This window comes from Oncorhynchus keta, chromosome 29 (assembly GCF_023373465.1).
Source record: "Oncorhynchus keta strain PuntledgeMale-10-30-2019 chromosome 29, Oket_V2, whole genome shotgun sequence".
In the NCBI taxonomy this organism is placed as follows: Eukaryota; Metazoa; Chordata; class Actinopteri; order Salmoniformes; family Salmonidae; genus Oncorhynchus; species Oncorhynchus keta.
This window is the reverse complement of record NC_068449.1, coordinates 11,953,253-11,979,589: the sequence shown is the minus strand read 5'-3', so window position 1 is coordinate 11,979,589 and position 26,337 is coordinate 11,953,253. Positions and strand designations below refer to the sequence as shown.

The following is a 26,337-nucleotide window of genomic DNA, read 5'->3' as shown; positions in this document are numbered from 1 at the left end:
GGCCTACCACTGCTGTGTCATCGGCAAACTTAATGATGGTATTGGAGTTGTGCCTGGCCATGCAGTCATGAGTGAACAGGGATTACATGAGGGGACTGAGCATGCACCCCTGAGGGGCCCCTGTGTTGAGGATCAGCGTGGTGGAAGTGTTGTTACCTACCCTTACCACCTGGGGGGTGACGCGTCAGGAAGTCCAGGATCCAGTTGCAGAGGGAGGTGTTTAGTCCCAGGGTCCTTAGCTTATTGATGAGCTTTGAGGGCATTATGGTGTTGAACACTGAGTTGTAGTCAATGAGTAGCATTCTCACATACAGTAGGTGTTCCTTTTGTCCAGGTATGAAAGGGCAGTGTGGAGTGCAAATGGATCTGTTAGGGTGATATGCATATTTGAGTGGGTCTAGGGTTTCTGGGATAATGGTGCTGATGTGAGCCATGACCAGCCTTTCAAAGCACTTCATGGCTACAAACGTGAGTGCTATGGATTGGTTGTCATTAAGGCAGGTTACCTTAGTTTTCTTGGGCACAGGGACTATGGTGGTCTGCTTAAAACATGTTGGTATTACAAACTCAGTGAAGACAGTTGGTCAGCGCATCCTTAAAGTACACGTCCTGGTAATCCATCTGGCCCTGCGGCCTTGTGAATGTTGACCATTTTAAAGGTCTTACTCACATTGGCTGCAGAGAGCGTGATCACACAGCTGGTGCTCTCATGCACGTTTCAGTGTTATTTGCCTCGAAGCGAGCATAGAAGTAGTTTAGCTCATCTGGTAGGCTTGTGTCACTGGGCAGCTCTCGGCTGTGATTCCCTTTGTAGTTTGTAATGGTATGCAAGCCCTGCCACATCCAACAAGCGTCGGAGCCGGTGTAGTGCGATTCGATCTTGGTCCTATAGTCCCGCTCCTTGAAAGCAGCAGCTCTAGCCTTTAGCTCAGTGCAGTTGTTGCCTGTATACTCCATGGCTTCTGTATGGGTAGTGTGGGGACGACGCCATCGATTCACTTATGGATGAAGCCAATGACTGATGTGGTGTACTCCTCAATGTCATAGGAAGAATGTGCTAGCAAAACAGTCCTGTAGTTTAGCATCTGCTTCAACTGACCACTTTTTCATTGACTGAGTCACTGGTGCATCATGGTTTAATTTTTGCTTGTAAGATAGAGAGAATATTAGCTCTGACTTTGCTGACTGCACTGCCCCTTTAAAGTCAACAAATTCACAGGTTTTATGATGAACGGACATGGCTTTGATGCTCTGTTTTCCACTGTAGAGCTGTTCCCATGACGCTGTGTGAGAGCATTCAGGACCCTCCTGAGAGACTGTGAGCCTTTCAGTCCAGCTAATGCATCCTGACAATTATCTGACAATAAAACCACAGGGCAGACAGACTCAACGGAGACATACACAATGGCTGCTGAAAGTGGTCGCAATGGAAAACTAATTCTGATTATATTTCTGAGTACAGAGCGATGGAATTAGTTGTGAAGATAAGCTTTAGATAGAGAGAATATCAGTTGATCTCCGACCTCACGGAAAGAACATATGATCAATATAAATCACAGGTTGAGGTCTGAATTTGAAAACGGATTCTCCCGATTACACCCCCTGTTCAGCTGGTCTCGGGTGAAATATTTATCAATAGCATATCCAGCTGTGAACATCTGCTATCAGAACGCATCTAGATGTAGGACTTGAGTAGACAGGTGGATCTCCCATGTGACCTAGAGATGTGACCCCAGAGATAAGAGGGAGTTAGGGCACTGAGTCCTGCTTGCCCATCGGCAGACCTCTTTTGCAATTGTGATGCTATTTTTACAAACCAAGCCAAACAGTATTATGCAATCACAGCAAATTATGACGCGGAGGTCTTCTTTTCACCTAGGGGCTACAATGTGTCATGGCTGGGATACAACATGAACACAAGGGTTGCCGAGGACCCAGCCAGTTGATCATCCAAGGAATAACAATTATCACCATCAAGATTCAGGGACATTTCCCCATGGGTGAAATTAAATATTGAGTTCATTTAATTAATTTTTTATTGAACCTTTATTTAACTAGACAAGTCAGTTAAGAACAAAATCTTATTTACAATGACGGCCTACCAAAAGGCAAATGGCCTCCTGTGAGGATGGGGGATTACAAATAAAATCAAATATATATAAATATAGGACAAAACACACATCACAACAAGAAAGACAACACAACACTACATAAAGATAGACCTAAGACAACAACATAGCAAGGCAGCAACACAACATGACAACAACATGGTGGCAACACAACATGGTAGCAGCACAAAACATGGTACAAACATTATTGTTAAAGGCAAATTAATATTTGATATACTCTGGCCTATGTAACAAAGATTCTAATAAAACTGCATGCTGTCTGTGTGCCCTATCACCAGCATAATGTGTTCTGTGTAGTGAAAATATTATTAAAGTGAGCACTAAGTGAGCACTAAGCAGAGGTCATCTGGTCAAGGTTGGGTGGCTGATCACCCACAAAAGGAAAGCTTAGGAAAAGGAAAGGGGTATCAAGAGGAGAACATAGGAATATCTCGGTCACTATAATGAGTGGGTGCCACGCCCGCCTCGGGCCTCCCTGATGCTGCTACAACTTGTGAAAGGGGGTAGGAATGGAGGATAACCATGGCAATGGTGACGTCTTCTCCCTTGCTCTAATTGGAGGAAACCCCGTGGCCCCAGCCGCAGCCTACACGCCAGTCGAACCCATTTCTGAACTCCCTCCCCCTTTCCCCGCGCTAAATAGCTACTGGCTAATATTACTAGAAATGATTGTTGACAGGAAGAAAAGTCTATTTGTGATTGGAGAATCATTCTCACATAGAGCTGCTCCATCTAGCATGTCTGGTTGAATTTCACGGTTGCTGTTTTTTTTGCTCTGCTTCATACCAATCTCACAGCGGATCAATTCGGAGGAACAAATCGGGACCTTAGAAGGTTAGAATATTCAGAAATCAGTTCAACATATTTTTTGTTTTCTATTTGTAAATTATTGTTCTGTTGTAGTCAAGCGTATGGCATGGTAATGTTATTTTGTAGCAATCCATTCTCAATGAAAGGAGTGGCCCAACGCTAGTTGCTAACTATAGTAGCTTTTAGCTACACTAACGTTAAATATGTGTGCTAACGTTACCGTAGGTGGTTAGTTAACTAACGTTAATTATATGGCTAGTTGTTGGCTAATTTGCTCCGCTGGCTTGTTTGGCCGTAGCAAGACCGATGCATCATTTTTGTGGTAAATACATGTCCACCCAGCAGGGATGTAAGTTAGCTTGTTAACTGATTATCTCTAGTGTAAGACTAACGTTAGTCAGCAACCGTGACCACTGGTTAGTTTATAGACAACTAGAAAGCTAAGTACATCGAGTCTTTCTGCGTAAGCTAGTTACGTTTCCACTAGCTAGCGACCCATCGAATTTGACAGATACCACGTCAACGCACGCAGGACGCGCGCACACCATCCGTATGTTGCCAGCGCGTGTAACCTCTGCGAGCTGGATTACTACTGTATCTGGTTATTTTCTAAAGGCTGCGGTGTATAATATGTTGGTTCTAGGTACAGTACATTCTGGTCACATTCTGTATTCTATAATAAAATGACTTAGTGACATAAACCTTCTGTTTTACATTTGCAGGTTTTTGGTGGAATACTGCGCAGCATCCGCTACTCTATCGTTTAGCGCCATCTTCAAGTCCCTCTTGCATTCCTGGACTCCTATTGTTTTAACCCGTCCGTGACGAATCAAGCTAAGGTTACACACTAAAGAATAAACAATGGATAAAGCGGAGCTTATTCAGAAGGCCAAGTTGGCGGAGCAAGCCGAGCGCTACGATGACATGGCCGCCTCGATGAAGGAGGTAACGGAACAGGGGGGCGAGCTGTCAAACGAGGAGAGGAACCTGCTATCTGTCGCATACAAGAACGTGGTCGGAGCACGGCGGTCGGCATGGAGGGTCATCTCCAGCATCGGACAGAAGACGGAGGGAAGCGACAAGAAGCTCGCAATGGTCAACGAATACCGGGAGAAGGTGGAGGGCGAGCTGAGAGATATCTGCAATGACGTACTGGTATGTAGTACTAGTAGAGCTTCATTTCAATGGATATGTTGACTGTATCAAATGGGTGTGGATTTTAATGTATGGTAGCCTAAGACATGGTTTCCCAAACTTGGTGCTGCCCCCCAGGGTGCATGTTTGTTTTTTGCCCAAGCACTATACAGCTGATTCAAATAATAAGTAGGGGTGTTAACTTCTGTGTTCTGGCTAAATTCCCAATCTGTCCCTCATACCATCATGGCCATCTAAACATCCCCAGCTTCCAATTGGCTCTTTCATCCCCCTTCCTCACCCCTGTAACTATTCCCCAGGTTGTTGCTGTAAGTGGAAATGTGTCTCAGTCAACTTACCTGGTAAAAAAAAAAGTTTGGGAAACCCTGACCCAGGATATTGAATACACCTGTTTCTCGCTCTCACTGCCTCTCACAGCTTGCTACTGGGAAAGTGTGGTCACTGGTCAGACAATTGGTCAGATTTGTATTGTATCATTATATGGGGTAATTTATTTGGATGGACGTAAAGTAATTACATGGACAACAAACATATAGCTAATTTGAAATAGAATTTCAGAAATTCTAGTCCATATATTAGTCATGTCTCACTAGGTCTGGGAAGTGTTTTGTTGTTGGGTCTTTGGAGTGCACACCTCATGCTCCTCCAGGGGCTTATTTTGAGTGCATCAGTGCAAAGCACGAGGCATCAGTAATTCACCCAGCCCTAGTGCTACAGGATTCTTGTCTCTATGATGTCTGGATAAATTTACCTTTAGAAAAGGGAGTCTTTTAAAATGAAGAGCAATGCCTTCTCTGAACAGTGAACAATATATTCTGTATGATGAAAGATGTCCATTTCTTCACAAAAGCATAGCTATTCAACTTTTCCTCTCACGTGTTTGACCAGTCTACCATGATTGGATTTAATTCTCTCAATTCAGGTAGAATTGCACATGTAGGCTTTTTTTCTGTGGACTTTTTAATGAATGAATGAATGGAAGTGACCCCAACTCTGGTCTCATTATCAGCAGTGAGTGCTTCCAAGTTCCAACCATGAATTTATTTTGAAGCATTTAGTACACCACACATCCCATTTCTTTTACTGTAAAATGGGGACTAACATTAGATTGTTTAAATGCACTATGGGTCAAATGTCATGGCCCAGGTTTCCTCAATGAGTTCCTCCAGTCTAAAAAGGGTATCTCCCCTGGCCTCCTGATGAGAAGGAAGTATTGTATTTTCACCCCCTTACCCGGTTCCTTCCTGTTGGGATTCTGTCACAATGAACAATGGAATTTAACCACGTGACGGTGCATACTGACAAAGGTCACAATCCAGTGTCTGCAAAGCAAGGTGTGTCAGAATCTGAGAGGTAGGCTCTGGCAGAGCACCAGTGGTGGCTGTTCGAGAGCCATGCTGTTACAGGCCTGAAACGAAGAGTGTGTCCTCCTGTTTTCATAATCAGTCTCATTTGACATATGAGTTGTAATGAAGCTAGCCAAGTGAAGAAGTTCATAGCCAGTTTGCTCAATAGGCTACGTCTCTCAACCCCACTAACCTAACTAGTTACCCATTTGATGCTCCGAATTGCTATGGCGCTCTGTGATTTATTAAACATGAAACATGCAGGAAAATATATTTTATTAGTTTTTAGTAAAATTATTTGACTTTTATTGACTTGAACTTTCTAACAACTTTCTACATCTGTTATTGTTTCCTATGGGACAATTGTTTTCAGCTAAATCCAAGGCATAGCTCTGTCTGTTTTTTTCTATTTGGTCTTGATGGTGGATTAAGTGAGGATCTCTGCTGGATTAGCTGGGAGGTTGAGCATTTCCCTGAGCCTCTGACCTTAGACACAAGGTCTGGGATGGGGGGGGTTCAGGAGGTGGGCAGCATTTGTAAGCACACTGGAGCACAATCCAGCAGTTATCTATACATATTAGCGGTTATGGCTACGACAATGAAAGGTCATATGTCTATACTTATTTTTGTTATTTATTTTTTTATATGAAGGTAGCAGAGTGACCAAGGATCCATTCTCTGTTAGAAAGTCTAGCCAGGGAGATATTAAAAACTATGAAATAGCATTCCATTGCCGCTGCCATTCTAATTGGGTTGAAGTCGTTGACTTTGACTAATCTGAATGGACACCAACAGAGATTTGGGTGGCATATATGCATAGTGGTTCTCTATACATGGGAGCAAGCAAACAATGGATAATCCTACATATGTAGCTAGACATAACTGATAAGCAGATAACTGTAGGATATGGTTGGTGTACTTCAGGTTGAATTACTGCCCTCTCCTTTCCTGTATGAGTCATGTTGTAAACTGTACAGATGGTCATGCTTTCAGACCACACCTTACAGCTACCCCACTTCTTTGCACGTGTGTGTGAGAAACACACCCTTCTAGGCTGACTCAGCTGCTTGCCGATGTTGACTGAGGGTGTGGTGGAGTCAGCCTAGAAAGGTGTTTCACGCCTCTTGCCCCAACTCGTTTCCTCTACTCAGCGGCTGGCTCCTGATGCAAGTAACCACTATGGGATGGGATTCCTATGCCTACTTTCAGCTGACAGGCTTGGTCTGCACTGGGCTGAAGTGAGCCTGGTGGCAGAGACGACTGGATAATGTGATACTCACTTTCCACTAAGGTGACATCATGCCAGACTGGACAGGGACATGGTGGAACCTCTCTGCTCTGCTGCCCTCTGCTGTGGCCTTACCCACTCTGTCTGCTTGCACTGTGTTGGTCAAGACCAGGGTTAGGGCTGGGTGATGTATCAAATTAATTCAAATGAGATTTTGTGCAATATTCCAAATGCCTAGATTGCAGAATTTTTTTTGTTCTATAAAAAAAAAAAAATGTTTGTCTACTTGTTCTTATGTTGTCATGTTGGTCTCATCTCCTTCACTCCTTCTGTGCTGTGTGCACCTTCCCATTTATACTTGAGCTCTGTGTATAATGACGAGATGCACATTTCTCCGCCCCTAAAAATGGAAGTTTTTGTCCCAAAGGCGGGAAGGCAGGCGACAAGCTTAGGTCCAAAATAAGCCAATAGAAATGCATTGGGCTTCACTTCACCTCTTCCTCTCTGTTTACATACACACCAAGCCCCTGCCACTCACACAACAAAGATGAGAGATTACTTCCTCTCTGACAAGCAGTTTCAAACTCGCTATTTGCATTTGAGGTTTGGGCCAGCAGAATCAGAGACATAATTTTACTATCTATTATTATCTCTAATAGAGAAGTGACTTTTTCTAACAGTACCCTTTTTATGTCTCAACTGCTCACATTGAGAGCAGAGCAGACACTACTAAAACGAGAGTATCAATGAACATTGATTCTGGAAAATAAATGCACAGTTTGTCACGTGGCATTATACTAGCTGTCTAGTGTGAGATTTTATAAATGTACAATAAGCATAATATACAACTTATAGAAGGAATTTGCAACTCTTTCTCATTCTGAGAAATAAGGTAGGCCACTTGATTTCAACATGTGGACAGGCTAGCATGCTGTTCAAACCGTTGGAGACGGACAGAAGGGTGTGTTCATAACATTTAAACTTTTCTTCCTTGTTAGCTGGCTAATAGATCCATGTTTGCTCAACTTGAACTATATAAAGATTCCTGTCCAGATTTGCTGGATACTCACTAGCATGTGGGCTTGTGCTTGAGAAATGGTTTGAGACCTGTGTTCATTTTTTATAATGCCTGCTTCAAGAAGTTTGTCATTAGTGAATGTGCATTATGCATGGTTCTGGTTAAATTTGTAACAAGGGCATTTTCATAGACCAACTTGAAAGCCAAGACAGTGACTATTGCAGAAAAACTACATTAAATTATTTTGCAAAAATAATTACCTTAATAGTGGGTCTTATGGTTGTGAGAGACTTTTATATTTAGCTTTGGTATAATTTCACGAGCCCTGAATTCATTTGATTATTGCTGACTGTTTGAAATGCAGTGTATTTGACCTTTAATTGTACAACAAAGCTTATTTGAAGAATATTATTATTTATACATGCCGCAGAGTGAAGGAAAAGCGGCCAACAAGTGCTCAGCATATGTGGGAACTCCTTCAAGACTGTTGGAAAAGCATTCCAGATTAAGCTGGTTGAGTGAATGCCAAAGGTGTGAAAGCTGTCAAGGCAAAGGGTGGCTACTTTGAAGAATGTGAAATATAACATTTTAATTTGTGGAACACATTTTTGGTTATTACATCATTCCATGTGTGTTATTTCATAGTTTTGATATCTTCACTATTGTAAAATGTAGCAAATAGTAAAAATAAAAACCCTTGAATGAGTAGGTATTACCCAACTTTTGACTGGTACTGTATGTGTATATTTACAGTGGGCCAAAAGTATTTAGTCAGCCACCAATTGTGCAAGTTCTCCCACTTAAAAAGATGAGAAAGGCCTGTAATTTTCATCATAGGTACACTTCAACTATGACAGAAAAATTAGGAATTTATTTGCAAATTATGGTGGAAAATAAGTATTTGGTCAATAACAAAAGTTTCTCCAATAATTTTTTTAATCATTTTGTCTCTCATAGTTGAAGTGTACCTATGACAAATTACAGGCCTCATCTTTTTAAGTGGGAGAACTTGCACAATTGGTGGCTGACTAAATACTTTTTTGCCCCACTATATGTGAATTGCCCATAAGTTTGAAATAATAGTGATATGATTTTTAAACCATATCGTCCAACCCTAACCAGGCTTTCCGTTAGCCGCTGGCTTTTGGCCAAAAATGAATAAATGAAAAGCCAATAGATAAAATGGGCATCGGGCAGTAGAATAAATAAATCCCATTGCAAAATAATACTTTTCAGCCTATACATCGATGGAAACACGGTCATGCTTATCGGTCTATAGGTTACTTTGCATTATTAGTGAAATTAAAATGATTGTGCATATTTTCGTTAGTCATTGTTACTTATTTACCACACGCGCTCACAGTAGACCGATACAGAGCCTAGTTTGAGTGTAAAACCTGTCAGACAAGCGAGTGCTGCTGCCACAACTCCTGTTGCTGCTGGAGTGAAACGTGCCTTTTTTTTTTTCCACAAAAAAATCGAAATGCAATCTTGGGTTTAAAAACAGTTAAGGCCACGATTTAAGAAATACTGGTAATTGAAGTGCGCTTCCCATTCTGCATTCAAATGCTTGGCCAACGGTAGGCAGGCTTCAGTGTTTTCTCACACCACTTTGCATTGTAAGCTGGAGGCAGTATGCATTTTGAAAACATGTACTTAACTTTTTACTTCATATTACGAGGCAAATGAACTTAAATCCAAATAACATTTTATTTGTCCCATGCTTCGTAAAACAACGTGTGGACAAACGGTGAAATGCTCATTTCCCATCAATACAGAGAGAAAGAAAATAGTTAAATAATAGAAAAGTAAAACATGTAATAATAACTTGACTATATACAAGGGGTGCAGCTGTATTCACTTTGAGGATCTGAGGGCCCATGCCAAATCTTTTCAGCCTCCTGAGGGGAAGAGACGTTGTTGTGCACTCTTCAAGGCTGGTGGTGTGTTTGGACCATGATAGATCCTTAGGGATGTGGACAGAGGAACTTGGTTTCGACCCAGTCCACTACAGCCACATCGACGTAAATGGAGGCATGCTCGGCCCTCCGTTTCCAGCTCTTTTGTCTTGCTGATGTTGAGGAAGAGGTTGTTGTCCTGGCACCACACAGCCTATAGGGAAGTCGTCAGAGACCTGGCAGTCTCATCGGTGATCATACCTACCACCGCTCATTGAGTGCAGTCTTAGTGCCAGCATTGGTTTGTGGTGGTAAATGGACAGCTACAAAAAATATAGGAACTCTCTTGGTAAATAGTATGTTTTTTAAAGTTATTTTGATGTACTGGTTGTATGAATTTGGGATCTATTGTCCTAGAGTCTGTTTGGAATAGGCTGTTTCTTTCTTGCACAGAACGACAAGCTGACCAATAGAATAGGTACTTTTCTACAATGGGGAATAGATTGACATAGGCTAGTGATGTTGCTGTTCTTTACTCATGTTGGCTGAGGAAAAGTAAATGTGGACACTTATTGTAACATCTTCAAAGTGTAAATCGAAATTCGGTAAGAAGGACGCGTGCCGTTGTAACCTCGAGTTGCATGTTCTGTTAATCACATTCAGATTAAGGTACACTCTCATTCTGAGCACTGTGGGTGGACACCCTAATTAGGTTACTCACCCAATCCAACGGTCAAATGTCCGGTGCCACATTTTCCTGATGAACCCTGGCCTAGTCATACTTTATAGTACTAGTTTATGCACGCTGAGTAGTTGCCCCTAATAACCCCCTCAATCTGTTGGCAACTGTAGTTTGTAAGCGACTACAGGCGATCGTGGTCAGAATCTGTTAACTTATTGTTGATTAAGCAATGTTTGTTGACTGAGAATGGTGCAGGCTATTTTCAGAGCTCCAGTTTCAGCCATAGGTAAGACTGAACAGGGCCCAATTACAAAACCATCCAGGCTGGCAGTCTCTTCGCCTGTGGATATAACCTTGGCAAGACACATTTTTCAAAGTCAAACCATTTAGGTTGTCATGGCGATGGCCCACATTTCTCGTGAAGATAATTGAAAACCCAGCCAGATTCACACAGTAGTCTTGACAGAATCACACAAATATGCCTACCCGGATGTTCAGGATACACGTCTCCAACACGAGCACAGCTGCAAATTGCAATCCATTGGTTTGAGGAGTGCGATACTGCAATTAGTCAAACCCTGGAGAATTTCGCCACCAGCTCTTGGTAGGCCTATGCCTATATCATGGCCACATAGGGGATATGGGGCACTGGGTTTTATGGAGCACAGTGCTCTTGCCTGTGTCCTATCCATTGAGGCACACCGTAGCAAAACGTTTTACAACGAAAACCGAGAACAAGCATTTCTTATTGGCCATGTTCAGGTAATTCATCCCCGTTTCCTTCCGTTTGGTACCTGTAAATACTGTGGTCTGGGTGAAACTGATGCATCGTGTGAACTGAACGCATTGTGAAAATCCAAGCTGCTTCCCCTCCACTCATTTGCAGCCGGGGAGACGTATGGGAAGGAATGCTTGACATTTTGAGTGTGCCATGTATCGTCTGGACTAATCTCTGTAAGTAGGTTGGTTGGGAGTGGTTGGAGTAGGTGGGGGCTGGGCCGGTTGGGAGTGGTTGGAGTAGGTGGGGGCTGGGCCGGTTGGGAGTGGTTGGAGTAGGTGGGGGCTGGGCCGGTTGGGAGTGGTTGGAGTAGGTGGGGGCTGGGCCGGGTGGACAGCCTCATCTGCGGGGAACTTGTTTAATCTGGTATTTGAAACCAGTTACGGTGACCTTAAACCCTTGGTCTCACTGACACAGATTAGCAGTAAAGCTGTAATCAGGCAGCAATCCGGCCCTTCGAGATCCTGATGAGTTGGCCACTGGATGGTTAGGCTCCTTCACGCTAGCTAACTGGGGATTTAGCGTTCCAGAACTCAATGTCAGGAGCTGATCATTTTCCCTTACAGAAGGAAACATGCATTGGATTGAATCCCACATGGCGTGTGTGGGGCACCTACTATCTTACCTGTACCCTCTACAGTCTATTTAGTGCGTTGCATAGGAACTGGTCTGCAGTAATAGTTTCTGCTGCTGTGGGGTTTAAATATTGGTGCTTTGGAGGCCCTGTGAGTGATATCGAAGATGTAGCTTACAAGGGATACTACTTGCAGTCAGCTGTTGGTTTTGCTTCCGAGAGTCGCTGTGCCACTAAGACAGAGCAGTGAGGGACGTTGGTACGAAAGAAGCCTGGATGAATCTAGGGCAAAAGATGGTCTGGAACCCGCAGTAGGGATGGCCTATTTGTGGACAAGTTGGAATGACTTGTCGCAGTGCAACATGCTGGCTCCCTCCCTGCTTGTTCTTGACCTATTGCTGCGTGTCCATATGCACAGCTAGGCTCTTGGTGGGGACAGAACAGGCTAGATTAATGATGCAGAGGTGTTCATCAAGTGACACAACTAGCCTGGTCAGGATTTTTCAACCACATTTTTATACAATTGTTTATATTCAACTTTGAATCCTGTGGTCCTCATTGATACACCTCCTTGGTCCAGTACAGTCACCAATGCTGCTGCTAATCCAGTTAGTTTCATCTCAGTTGTAATGGAAAGATGGAGGCTAGTTGCTGTCTGACTTCACTTATCTGCCCACCACTGGTGTGGGAGGGTTTTGGTTAGGAACTCTGGATATGATGGGAACTCCACTCGCATGGTCATGTTTGGGTGGATGTTGTCTCAGCCAATCATAAGCAAACTTCTTTAGCCAGTCAGTAGGTTTGAAGATTTTGAAATGGGGTTACACAAACACAACTTAAAGGAAACATTGACTGTCAAATGGAAGGTTTATGCAGTGTGAACAAATTATACATCTGTGTTTCCTTCCCACAGGAACTGCTGAATAAATATTTAATTGAGAACTCCACAAATGCTGAAAGCAAAGTCTTCTATCTTAAGATGAAGGGCGACTACTATAGATACCTTGCCGAAGTCGCCTCTGGGGATGACAAAACAGGTGAGATTGCAATGAAATTGAACTGAATGCGGCAAAGGTATTTGCCATGTTGCGATTTTCTAGCAATAGTCCTACATTTTATGTGTAACCAAGTTATATTCGAGATTGATATCAGTACAAAAATATATATTTTTAAATATACAGAATAAAATACTCTTTGGGGGGGTGACATCTAAGCAGGTTTTACTGACTTTATTGGCCTCAGACTCCCACTTGTACCAATTGTGTGACGCACACTAAAGAGAGCTCTATGCCCTATTTTAGACTTATTAGCTTGTTATCAGCATGTGCAATTCAAATGGGTCCAGGAAAAAGAAAATAAATGTGCCGCTCAACTGAGAGTTGCTTATTGCTGAGAATGTACCACAGTCAGAATTGTCCAATACTGCATTTGTCGTCTTCAACCTAGCAGACACAAGCTGTCAAAGTCCACGCTCCCCTATCTTAATCACTATAGAGTGAATTTAGCTCAGGCTTCTGTCATTGTTACACTTGATTGTAATCCAAATAAGTCAGATAGGGTGCCATACTATATCATTGCCTCCAATAATGTCCATTCTGATCTTTTTGCTCCCCCAGCAACCATAGAGCACTCTCAGGAGGCGTACCAGCAGGCATTTGACATCAGCAAGAAGGAGATGGACCCCACGCATCCCATCCGCCTGGGCCTGGCCCTCAACTTCTCAGTCTTCTTCTACGAGATCCTCAACTCTCCAGAGAAAGCCTGCTCACTGGCCAAACAGGTCAGTCCTGTGCCTCTCTCCTGTTTGCTTTAGGTATTGGGACTTTGTTACAGATGTTATCTGCTTGTTCCATGTCAGAACAAATGAAAGGGAATGTTAAGTGGTGTGTTTGATTGAATTGTTAACAAGTATGTGAATGGGTGGATAATGTTTCTTCTGGGAAAAGTTATTACAATGGGAGATCTCAAGTATATGACTTTATATCTGTGATGGACAAGCAGAGGGTTTACTTGATGGTAGCTTGGATTTTGTACAGCGATTCTTCTTTTAAACTTGCCGTGTGCTTTTTGTGTCTCCAGGCATTTGATGACGCCATTGCAGAGCTGGACAAACTGAACGAGGAGTCATACAAAGACAGCACTCTCATCATGCAGCTGCTCAGAGACAACCTGACAGTTAGTACCCTTCCCTCTCTGCTCTCCCCATGTTCCTCATTTTAGTCAAACAATGCTTAGACTGTTACAAGTTTAATTTAGTTAAAAATGAAGACTGTACAATAATGATAGTGTATAGTTGGAGGAAGACTGTCAGCGTGGGTTAATGAGTTGCTCGTAGAGGAAGTAAACTAAGATGTGTTTAACGTCAATGTGTCTCTTTCCAGTTATGGACATCCGACAACGCGCCTGAGGAAGGCGAGGCTGGAGAAGCCGGCGAAGCCGGAGAGAACGAGAACTGAAACTCACAGGGTCATCGCTCTCTCAAAAAAAAACCTTTTTACACATCTCCATTCCTGTATTGCTCCACTTAAAGTCTTTTAGCAATGAAACCCATTACTGAACAAAAGCTGCATGTGGAAATTCCAAAATAATTTGACTTTTCACGCTGCAGCTTTTGTGCAAATAAAAAAGAAAAATATTGATTGAGGGGGGGGGTGAAACCTCCATTCCTTGGTTTGTTTGTCCTGACCTTCCATACGTGCAGTTTCTCCTGTTAGAAAAGTATTAATAGCTTCTTTTTATCAATGTTTTAGTCCAAATTAGAGGAAAAAAAACATTCTAGGGCTTTTTGCTGAGCTACTGAATCTTAGTCCCATCAAAACACAAGGGGAGTTAAGATGTTAGAACAGGGGTGTCTGTTAAGCAAATTCAATGAATTGCTCCCTCACCCTCCATAGGCTTGTTCTCTATTTCTCCACACGGTTATCCTGTATGGTTACAGCTGCTGACATCCTCCACACGGTTATCCTGTATGGTTACAGCTGCTGACGTCCTCCACACGGTTATCTTGTATGGTTACAGCTGCTGACATCCTCCACACGGTTATCTTGTATGGTTACAGCTACTGACATCATCCACACGGTTATCTTGTATGGTTACAGCTGCTGACATCATCCACACGGTTATCTTGTATGGTTACAGCTGCTGACATCATCCACACGGTTATCTTGTATGGTTACAGCTACTGACATCATCCACACGGTTATCCTGTATGGTTACAGCTGCTGACGTCCTCCACACGGTTATCTTGTATGGTTACAGCTGCTGACGTCCTCCACACGGTTATCTTGTATGGTTACAGCTGCTGACGTCCTCCACACGGTTATCCTGTATGGTTACAGCTGCTGTGACGTCCTCCACACGGTTATCCTGTATGGTTACAGCTGCTGTGACGTCCTCCACACGGTTATCATGTATGGTTACAGCTGCTGTGACGTCCTCCACACGGTTATCCTGTATGGTTACAGCTGCTGTGACGTCCTCCACACGGTTATCCTGTATGGTTACAGCTGCTGTGACGTCCTCCACACGGTTATCCTGTATGGTTACAGCTGCTGTGACGTCCTCCACACGGTTATCCTGTATGGTTACAGCTGCTGACACGTCCTCCACACGGTTATCCTGTATGGTTACAGCTGCTGACACGTCCTCCTCACGGTTATCCTGTATGGTTACAGCTGCTGACACGTCCTCCACACGGTTATCCTGTATGGTTACAGCTGCTGACACGTCCTCCACACGGTTATCTTGTATGGTTACAGCTGCTGACGTCCTCCACACGGTTATCTTGTATGGTTACAGCTGCTGACGTCCTCCACACGGTTATCCTGTATGGTTACAGCTGCTGACGTCCTCCACACGGTTATCCTGTATGGTTACAGCTGCTGACGTCCTCCACACGGTTATCCTGTATGGTTACAGCTGCTGACACGTCCTCCACACGGTTATCTTGTATGGTTACAGCTGCTGACGTCCTCCACACGGTTATCTTGTATGGTTACAGCTGCTGATGTCCTCCACACGGTTATCCTGTATGGTTACAGCTGCTGACGTCCTCCACACGGTTATCCTGTATGGTTACAGCTGCTGACGTCCTCCACACGGTTATCCTGTATGGTTACAGCTGCTGACGTCCTCCACACGGTTATCCTGTATGGTTACAGCTGCTGACGTCCTCCACACGGTTATCTTGTATGGTTACAGCTGCTGACGTCCTCCACACGGTTATCCTGTATGGTTACAGCTGCTGTGACGTCCTCCACACGGTTATCCTGTATGGTTACAGCTGCTGACATCCAATGTGAACAAGTGTAATTGTTCCTTGCTGCAGGGAGGGCCAGTCAATGAGCTGGTACCAAGTATCACAGCCAGGTGATTTCCATTGGTTCTGAAAATGTTTTTCCTCGCTCCTTCCTGGTTATGACATTCACAATAAAGCATGTCTGGTTGAAGAGAAGAGGTGGGGGCTTTCTGAAGACCAAAACAAAAATAAATACTCCTACATGCATGTAATTGAATAGTACACTGGAATGGGAACCAATGTGCTATACACACCAAGTCCAAATGTCCAATTTAGTACTTTTCAATGCAGGTTTGTGCACGTGTTAATTAACAAGGGTGTTTGGTTAGTCCAGTGATTTGTCATTAGAGATTTGGACCACTATGTTTTTGCTAATCATCGATTGTAGTTCCCAAAAGCCTCGTGGAAATGTTAATGCCCTATGTTTCAGCTATGTAACATGAATAAAAATGAAATTTTATAAACTCATCTCGAGATAGGATCTTTCTTATAGGGAATTTAGGCTTGTGCTGTTTCTTTTTTATGTGTGCTCCTTTCAACCGTTTCATCAAATGGTGTAGAGAACGATTTGCTGACACGGCTAGATATATAACCCAGGACCAGCGTTCATGTAGGAAAACACTACAATATTGTGGGGGGGGGGGCAAATATCACGTGATTGATTAATTTTGAGAAGAGTTAAGACACCCATTCCACTATTGGAAAGGAGAACATCTGCAGGCTATAGACCTACCGCATTTCAATTAATGAGTATGGTATGCAGTTATTCCCTGTCCTAAATGTCTACCAGTATAATTTTGTTCAATATGAAATATTTGTACATCTTTTTCTCATGCAGCGTATGTTGCTTTTTTCCTTTTACGTGTTTTTTAAACTTCCGGGTGTAGAAAGCAGCCATTGCTAATTAATGACTGAGTGTAACTTCAAATCTGTTCATCTACAATATATTATTAGGCATTTCAAAGTTTGAGCTATATATCTAAGGCTTGCGAATATAACTTAAGTTGCAATCGAAATAATTTTGGTTAAAAAGTCAAGCGCGAACAAGGACCGCTAAACAAACTTGCTTGACCTAGGTAAAATGAGTTTTATACTGGATGTTCGGCTTCTCTCGTCATTAGCTATTGAACCAACCAAGCAAGCCATGCCTATGAATATGATATATTCTGAATCGGGATGGTGGAGAAAATTTAACGGCTTTCAATCTTCAATAGCTCTTACACAAAGCGTGCAATAACTATGAAAAGCATAGATTCTGAATCACAGGAGGATGGAGAAAAATCCACAGCTTTTTTTGTTTCAATCTTTCTTTGTTTATGTTCTAAAATTGTATTTTTCAGACTTAAGACATCCTCCAGCACTTTTTGAACTTTACTGTTGGAAAGTGATATCCTACGTATAAATACAGTAAACTACACACACCAAAGAGTAAAGTGTTTTTTTTTTAGACAACTGCAAAGTTCAAGGAGTTGGGCATTCAGAGTTCGTCTGATGGGAAGTCGTGATGTCATCGGCCTCCCCCTTGCTGAGGAGCAATAGAGAACAAAAGAGGAAAGGCCCACCCCTCCACTTGTGATGTCATGACTTACCTAGACCACCTATTGAGATGTACCTTTTAAGTAAATCAGGTGTTAATAAAAGAGGTGAAAAGGAGACTGGAGTGCCACTTTAAAGTGTTAAAGAGCAGATTGGTGGGGTGGGAGGAGGAGAGTGATTAATGGACTGACCCATTCACTGTAGCTGTTACACCACATGCAGTGATTAGGTCCATCTGCAAATCAGCATTTAGAACCAGAGAGTGAGCTAAAGTGTGTGTGTGAGAGAGAAATAAAGTGAGAGAGAGGGGGAGGATGGCTCATGAACACAATCAGTAAAACAGCCTATTATTACAATGCCTTGTGCTCCTGGTTGTAACCTAATCAAAGGGAATTACTGACCCCACCAAATGGAATGTATTTGTCCACAATATGTTTCAGGGGATTTTAACTTTAGATTAAACGTGAATGTTTTCTATTTAGAATAATGAAATTACTTACAGTGAACCAGCCTCAGAACAATCACATGGATCATTTTACAATGATCACTGTCTCATAGGAACAGGCGTTATTTAGAGGCATTCAAAAACAATGACTGCACAGTAAAACCAAGAGCCAGCTAATTCACTCCTTCACACACCTGGCTTTCTGCCCATGCATCGAAGAGCATGCTGCCCTGTGTTGTGGCTCTATAATATGCACAATGGTCTGGTACTGAAGAATTCTAGAGCTCACATACACAGAGTGTACAAAACTTTAGGATCACCTTTCTAATATTGAGTTGCACCCCCTTTTGCCTTCAGAACAGCCTCAATTCGTTGGGGTATGGACTCTACAAGGTGTCGAAAGCATTCCATAGAGATGCTGGCCCATGTAGACTCCAATGCTTCCCACAGTTGTGTCAAGATGGCTGGATGTCCTTTGGCGACCATTCTTGACACACAGGAAACTGTTGAGTGTAAAAAACCCAGCAGCGTTGCATTTCTTGACACACTGAAAACGGTGCGCCTGGCACCTAATACCATATCCCGTTCAAAGGCACTTAAATATTTTGTTATTCACCCTCTGAATGGCAGACATACACAATCCATGTCTTAATTGTCTCAAGTCTTAAAAACCCTAATTTACTTGTCTCCTCCCCTTCAACTACACTGATTGAAGTGAATTTAACAAGTGACATTAATAAGGGATCATATCTTTCACCTGAATTCACCTGGTCAGTCTATGTCAAGGAAACAGCAGGTGTTCCTAATGTTTTATACAATCAATGTACATAATAAAGTGGGGGAATCCTTGTGCTGTGTGTGTGTGCTTGAATGCGTGTGTTCCCCAGTTGCACTACACTCCATTGGCTGTGTGTAGAGGAAGGGTACAGATTCCAAACTTTAGAGATGGTTGCAATTCGTTGCAGTCATTGGCAGCAGAGAACTGGAAGGAAAGGAGGCCAAAGAAAGTTTTAGCTTTGGGGATGACCAGTACAATATGCGTGCTACGGGTGGGTGTTGCTATGGTGACCAGTGAGCTGAGATAAGGTGAGGCTTTACCTAGCATAGACTTGGACCCAGTGGATTTGGCGACGGATATGTCAGGGCCAGCCAACGAGAGCATACAGGTCGCAGTGATGGGTAGTATATGGGGCTTTGGTGACAAAACGGCATATAAAACGGATGGCACTGTGATAGACCACATCCAGTTTGCTGAGTAGAGTGTTGGGGGCTAATTTGTAAATGACATCGCCGAAGTCAAGGATCGGTAGGATAGTCAGTTTTACGAGGGTATGTTTGGCAGCATGAGGGAAGGAGGCATTGTTGCGAAATAGGAAGCCGATTCTAGATTTAATTTTGGATTGGAGATGCTTAATGTGAGTCTAGAAGGAGTTCTAACCAGACACCTAGGTATTTGTAGTTGTCCAAATATTCTAGGTCAGCACCGTCCAGAGTAGTGATGCTAGTCGGGCAGAAGGGTGCGGGCAGCAATCAGTTGAAGACCATGCACTTTGTTTTATTAGCGTTTAAAAGCAGTTGGAGGCCACAGAATGAGTGATGTATGGTGTTGAAGCTCGTTTGGAGGTTAGTTAACAGTGTCCAAAGAAGGGCCAGATGTATACAGAATGGTGTCATCTGCGTAGAGGAGGATCAGAGAGTCATCAGCAGCAAGAGCGACATCATTGATATATATATATATATACAGAGAAAATAGTTGGCCCGAGAATTGAACCCTGTGGCACCCCCATAGAGACTGCCAGAGATCCGGACAACAGGCCCTCCAATTTGACACACTGAACTCTATCAGAGAAGTAGTTGGTGAACCACGCGAGGCAGTCATGAGAAGCAAAGGCTATTGAGTCTGCCGATAAGAATGTGGTGATTGACAGAGTCGAAAGCCTTGGCCAGGTCGATGAAGACGGCTGCACAGTACTGTCTTTTATCGATGGCGTTTATGATATCGTTTAGGGCCTTGAGCGTGGCAGAGGTGCACCCATGACCAGCTCTGAAACCAGATTGCATAGTGGAGAAGGTACGGTGGGATTCGAAATGGTCTGTTTGCTTTAGAACAAAAGGCCCTGGATCTTGTGACTGAGGTTATAACCTGGCCTTGGGTATTATCTTCACAAGGGACATACCTTTTAACTAATTATTCACCATTGATTTAAGTGACAACTCTTCATTTACACAATATGGCCTCTGACTTGAGCATGATTGTCACCTGAGGCAATTAGCATAATATCCATGTTGACCACAAAGCTGACCACGACTCCATTTTGTTGCTCCCTGCCTATAGACAGAGACTAAAACAGGAAACTCCCGCGCTCAGGTCTGTTCAACGCTGGTCTGACCAATTTGATTCCACACTTCAAGATTGCTTTGATCATGTGATAATTGGGATATGTTCCGCATTGCGTCAAACAACAACATTGATGAATACGCTGATTCGGTGAGCGAGTTTATTAGCAAGTGCATCGGCGATGTCGTACCCATAGCAACTATTAAAACATTCCCAAACCAGAAACCGTGGATTGATGGCAGCAAACTAAAAGTTTCAGTTTCGTGCGAACCACTGCTTTTAACCAGGGCAAGGTGTCCGGAAACATGACCGAATGCAAACAGTGTAGCTATTCCCTCCGCAAGGCAATCAAACAAGCTAAGCGTCAGTATAGAGACAAAGTAGTCGCAATTCAACGGCTCAGACACAAGAGGAGACCACAGGAGACCACTTTTGATGTCTGGAAAAATCTTTTTTTTTGTGTGTGTAGTTAATTGAAGTGTGTAGGCATCTAGCACTGTTGTTTGGTTAGCAGTGTTTCTGTAGCACATGAGATGGAGTTTGCAAAATAAATGGCTAGGCTACCGGATTGATGCAAATAATCATTTCACTGACAGATTGGCGTAGACTACTTTGTAGCTACGGTAGTTAACATTTAATAGAGAAGGTTTTTGGGAAAGCCTTTCCATCGACCAGAAAATGGTTGGGTCTATCATTGGCATTGCTATATTTTTATATTCCTTAATTGTTTGAAACCTGAACATTTTACTTCATATGAGGTATGTCTTACCTTACTTGAAAGTAGCCTATAGACAAAATCCCACCATAGAAACATGGAGGAAATTATTTGTAGAAAGACTCATATGCTTTCTCCTATTCTATTGATTTTTCTTTCAACTTTCTTTCGTTGTCTAGCAGCCAAAGCCATTATCATAGTCATTTTAGCAACCCATGATAGTAGTTGCATATTTAAATCCGCCCTCTTTCAAAATTTCTAACGGATATTTCCATCTCTGTCCATGACACCCGGTGCACATTTTAGAACAGCATTTTCCCGCAAATTGCATTTTGGAACATTCACGCAAAAGCACACCGTCTGTATGTTGCTGCGCCTAAAATGCGAAGAAATAATAGTTGATCAACATTTAAGCTAAACGTTCTGATCTGTTCAATCAGCCTTATTAATTGAAACGGAGAATACCTCAACTACACGACTTTGGTACTATCAGTGAGGATTAAGAAGTGAGTACACGCAAATGCCCACGGGAATAGTAAGTGGGTATATGGCCTATATCTGCCAATATCCTCAACTACACCAGTGATGGCATGATTGGTACAACAGTCATTGACGAGAGAACCAAAATATCCAACATAAAACTAATTTTACCTCGGTGCTACACCTGCTCTGCCTAGCCTGGTTAACGGTTCCTGTGTTGACATTATTCTTCAACAACTTGCAATAATGACACAGGTGGAGTAAGCGCTTTTAACGTCATGATGAAGTATCTGGTACTTGTGACCTTTTTGTCTCCTTGTTGGGTCAATTGTGCGATTAAATCAAGGGCCACCGAGGAAGAAACACGGGAAAATGACACAGAGTTCGGTGAGTAACGTTAACCTAGCTAGTGGCTAGCAGACATGTTCTTGAGGAGCAAGCTGTCAGTCAAATATATGCAAATTAGGCTGTTAGTTAGCTACATCTTCAATTGCTAAAGTTTGACGATAGTGTTCGCTAGATAACTCGTTTGTTAGTTAACTAGACAGCTAATGTTGTTAGCAAATCCCGAAGAAAATCTTACTCGCTATCTAGCTAGATGGAATGTCTGGTATTCAGCATCATAGTGACGTGCATCAACTGTGTGCTTTCAAATGAATCTAGACAGGGTGGCTATTCCTTTTCCAGTGGTGCCAGAGCAGTGATCACCAATTCTAGTCTCATCACATCTTGTGATTAAACTGAAATATTTTGTTAGTTAACTAGCTACAGATGTATGGCACTGGCAGGAATAAATACCTGCGCAACCTGTGGGTCCTCATGGATTGAATAATACATTTGTTCTCAATCTTATCGAACAAGATCGCAATTCAATGTTTTACATAACCTGTAATGATGTGCTGAAACAACAAACGTGTACGCATAGCTTTCCGGTGTTGGCCACCCCTGAAATAATTTATTAAATTAAGATTGGTATTTATGTCAATTTTTATTTAACCAGTTAAGTCAGTTAAGAACAAATTCTTATTTACAATGACGGCCTAGGAACAGTGGGTTAACTTCCTTGTTCAGGGGGAGAATTACATATTTTTACCTTGTTAGCTCGGGGATTCGATCAAGCAACCTTTCAGTTACTGGCCCAAAGCTCTAATCACTAGGCTACCTGCCGCCCATAAAGGCCCATAGCTTGAAATTGTCACAGGCTGAGGATGTCAATTAAGTACCTAGTTAAAATTTAAACCATGCTCAATTTGTTTTAATTAGGAAGGTGTAATGCTCTGACTAACCCCACAAAGACAGTGTTGACAATCTATTTGGAGGCTGTGTATCATTAAAGGCAGGGATTTCAGTCTACACAAAATTCAGCCTCGCAAAAGTATGTAGAACTACGCTCTGTTGGATCTGTTTCATAGACTGTGTAGAGCCCTTTAGACAGGAAGGAACTAGCTACATGACAGCTTTCAAGAGGAAGTGAGAAACTTCCATTTAGGCTGTTCCATTTTGTCTGAATCCTCTTAAAGATTCATGGTTAAAATGTATTTTAGACTACTAACTGTTACTCAGTGCTGCATCAATCCAATATTATTTGCCACAGAGCGAGAAGAGTATAGGCTACTGCAGAGGTCACTAAAAATAAACCAGGGTTTTGTTCCAGCACTAACACATCTGATTCAGCTAATCAGGAAGACCATGATTAAAACATGAATCAGGTGTGTTACTGCTGGGTTAGAACCAAAGCCTGCACATTTGAAGCTCATTGGGACAAGGGTTGGTGACCACTGTACGGTTACTGTACCAATGATATTGAATGTTACCATTTTCACTTTATTGGAGTTACATTGAGGGAGTTCAGCCGTGTGTGTGTGTATGTGTTTTCAGTACCTTTCAAAAGTTTGGAAACACCTACTCATTCCAGGGTTTTTCTTTATTTGCACTATTTTCTACATTGTAGAATAATATTGAAGACATCAAAACTATGAAATGACACATATGGAATCATGTAGTTACCAAATTAGTGTTAAACAAATGAAAATATATTTTATTTTTGTGATTGTTCAAAGTAGCCATCCATTGCCTCGATGACAGGATTGGACACTTTTGGCATTCTCTTAACCAGCTTCATGAGGTAGCCACCTGGAATGCATTTCAATTAACAGAAAAGAGAGTTGGACTAGTACACTAAATGGTTGCAAAAGAAAAGTGTTAAATACATCTAAATATATTTGAGATTTTTCAAAGTAGCCACCATTGCCTTGATGACAGCTTTGCACATTTGGCATTCTCTCAACCAGCTTCACCTGGAATACTTTTCCAATAGTCTTGACGAAGTTTCCAAATATGCTGAGCAATTGTTGGCTGCTTTTCCTTGCGGTCCAACGAATCCCAAACTATCTAAATTGGGTTGAGGTCGGGTGATTGTGGAGGTCAGGTCATCTGATGCAACACTCCATCACTCTCCTCCTTGGTCAAATAGTTCTTACACAGCCTGGAGGTGTGTTGGATCATTGTCCTGTTGAAAAACAAATGATAGTCCCACAAAGGAACTTTTAACAAGGCACACCTGTTAATTGAAACGCATTTCAGGTGACTACCTTATGAAGCTGGTTAAACAACACTTTTTATGGATATCTTTAAGAAATGGCTTTCTTCTTGCCACTCTTCCATAAAGGCCAGATTTGTGCAATATACGACTGATTGTTGTCCTATGGACAGAGTCTCCCACCTCAGCTGTAGATCTCTGCAGTTCATCCAGAGTGATCATGGGCCTCTTGGCTGCATCTCTGATCAGTCTTCTCCTTGTATGAGCTGAAAGTTTAGAAGGACGGCCAGTTGTTGGTAGATTTGCAGTGGTCTGATACTCCTTCCATTTCAATATTATCGCTTGCACAGTGCTCCTGAGCCCTAGGACCATGCCCCAGGACTACCTGACATGATGACTCCTTGCTGTCCCCGGTCCACTTGATTGTGCTGCTGCTCCAGTTTCAACTGTTCTGCCTTGTTATTATTCGACCATGCTGGTCATTTATGAACATTTGAACATCTTGGCCATGTTCTGTTATAATCTCCACCCGGCACAGCCAGAAGAGGACTGGCCACCCCACATAGCCTGGTTCCTCTCTAGGTTTCTTCCTAGGTTTTGGCCTTTCTAGGGAGTTTTTCCTAGCCACCTTCTACACCTGCATTGCTTGCTGTTTGGGGTTTTAGGCTGGGTTTCTGTACAGCACTTTGAGATATCAGCTGATGTACGAAGGGCTATATAAATACATTTGATTTGATGCTTAAAGCTTGGGAAATCTTTTTGTATCCAAATCCGGCTTTAAACTTCTTCACAACAGTATCTCGGACCTGCCTGGTGTGTTCCTTGTTCTTCATGATGATCTCTGCGCTTTTAACGGACCTCTGAGACTATCACAGTGCAGGTGCATTTATACGGATTACACACAGGTCGATTGTATTTATCATCATTAGTCATTTAGGTCAACATTGGATCATTCAGAGATCCTCAATGAACTTCTGGAGAGAGTTTGCTGCACTGAAAGTAAAGGGGCTGAATAATTTTGCACGCCCAATTTTTCAGTTTTTGATTTGTTAAAAAAGTTTGAAATATCCAATAAATGTCATTCCACTTCATGATTGTGTCCCACTTGTTGTTGATTCTTCACAAAAAAATACAGTTTTATATCTTTATGTTTGAAGCCTGAAATGTGGCAAAAGGTCGCAAAGTTCAAGGGGGCCGAATACTTTCGCAAGGCACTGTATGTTATTTCATAGTTTTGATGTCTTCACGATCATTCTACAATGTAGAAAATAGTAAAAATAAAGAAAAACCCTTGAATGAGTAGGTGTGTCCAAACTTTTTTCTGGTATTGTTATAGAGATAACATGCCATTTAGTAGATGCTTTTATGCAAAGCGACATAGTCATGCATGCATAAGTTTTACGTACAAGTGGTCCCGGAAATTGAACCTACTATCCTACCGTTGCAAGCACCACGCTCTACCAACTGAGCTACATAGGACTGGCCCTCTCAGTCTCCTCATATGACTCTTCCCTTATTCCAGAGGCTCTGAGCTCATTGCTGTCTGACTTTGAGGTGCTGCCCGTGTCCGGCCTCCAGCAGCACTCACTCAGGAAGAGGGACGTCCACACAGAGTCCCAGCTGGAGCGCATTGTCAGCTTCAGTGCCCTCAAGAGGTAGGTGGCACAAAGTCTCTAGGCTACACACGATTTTAAGGTATTCTTCTCAGTACTCACACACACACACATGCACACAGAAATGGAAGCACACACACAAACAGGGTAGCCTAGTGGTTAGAGAGTTGGACTAGTAAACTAAATGGTTGCAAGTTCAAATCCCTGAGCTGACAAGGTACAAATCTGTCGTTCTGCCCCTGAACAGGCAGTTAACTCACTGTTCCTAGGCCGTCATTGAAAATAAGAAATTGTTCTTAACTGACTTGCCTAGTTAAATAAAGGTTAAAAAAATTATGGGACTTCTACATCGTAAGCTAAGAGCGTCTGCTAAATGACTAAAATGTAAAGGAAAAACAGCTAACACTCCATTATACTCAATGAGGCGCTTCCACCCACTCATGTAACATTCAAAAGCAAGCCAAACAAGTTGATGTTCAATGGTTTTGTATCATTCTGATGCCGCCCAGTGCTTAGGAAAGATCATATGACGTTAGGGGTTGGAGAAATAGACTGTCTCAATTATCTGTAACTTTTCTCAGAGGTTCTAGTCCTCCCTGCTAAGTCCTACTCCTATGTGTTTTTACATTGTTACTGGATTGGCTTTTTATCATTGCCATGGCCTAATGACTAGAGTGCATGGATTTTCAGTGCAATTGCAACAGACCATTGGCAAAGTTAAAATGTTATCTGTACCCTCAATAAACCAGAATATGT

At 42.5% G+C, this 26,337-nt stretch overlaps 2 protein-coding genes across 2 annotated transcripts in view; both read left to right on the top strand.

The window, feature by feature from the left end:
- The first annotated feature begins 2,798 nt into the window (after window positions 1-2,798).
- Window positions 2,799-16,383, top strand: LOC118362312 (14-3-3 protein zeta-like). Its single transcript, XM_035742542.2, has 6 exons — window positions 2,799-2,963; window positions 3,662-4,094; window positions 12,532-12,655; window positions 13,235-13,398; window positions 13,698-13,793; window positions 14,000-16,383. Exons 2-6 carry the CDS (start codon window positions 3,801-3,803, stop codon window positions 14,072-14,074), a joined length of 753 nt encoding a protein of 250 aa, XP_035598435.1. The 5' UTR covers window positions 2,799-2,963; window positions 3,662-3,800; the 3' UTR covers window positions 14,075-16,383.
- A 5,201-nt stretch (window positions 16,384-21,584) lies between these two features.
- The window catches only part of LOC118362310 (disintegrin and metalloproteinase domain-containing protein 17-like), a 28,793-nt gene continuing 24,040 nt past the window's right edge, over window positions 21,585-26,337 (top strand). The window contains exons 1-2 of the mRNA XM_035742541.2: window positions 21,585-21,816; window positions 25,491-25,623. Coding sequence (XP_035598434.1) covers window positions 21,708-21,816; window positions 25,491-25,623 — 242 coding nt within the window. The 5' untranslated portion in view covers window positions 21,585-21,707. The remainder of the gene's footprint in view (window positions 21,817-25,490; window positions 25,624-26,337) is intronic.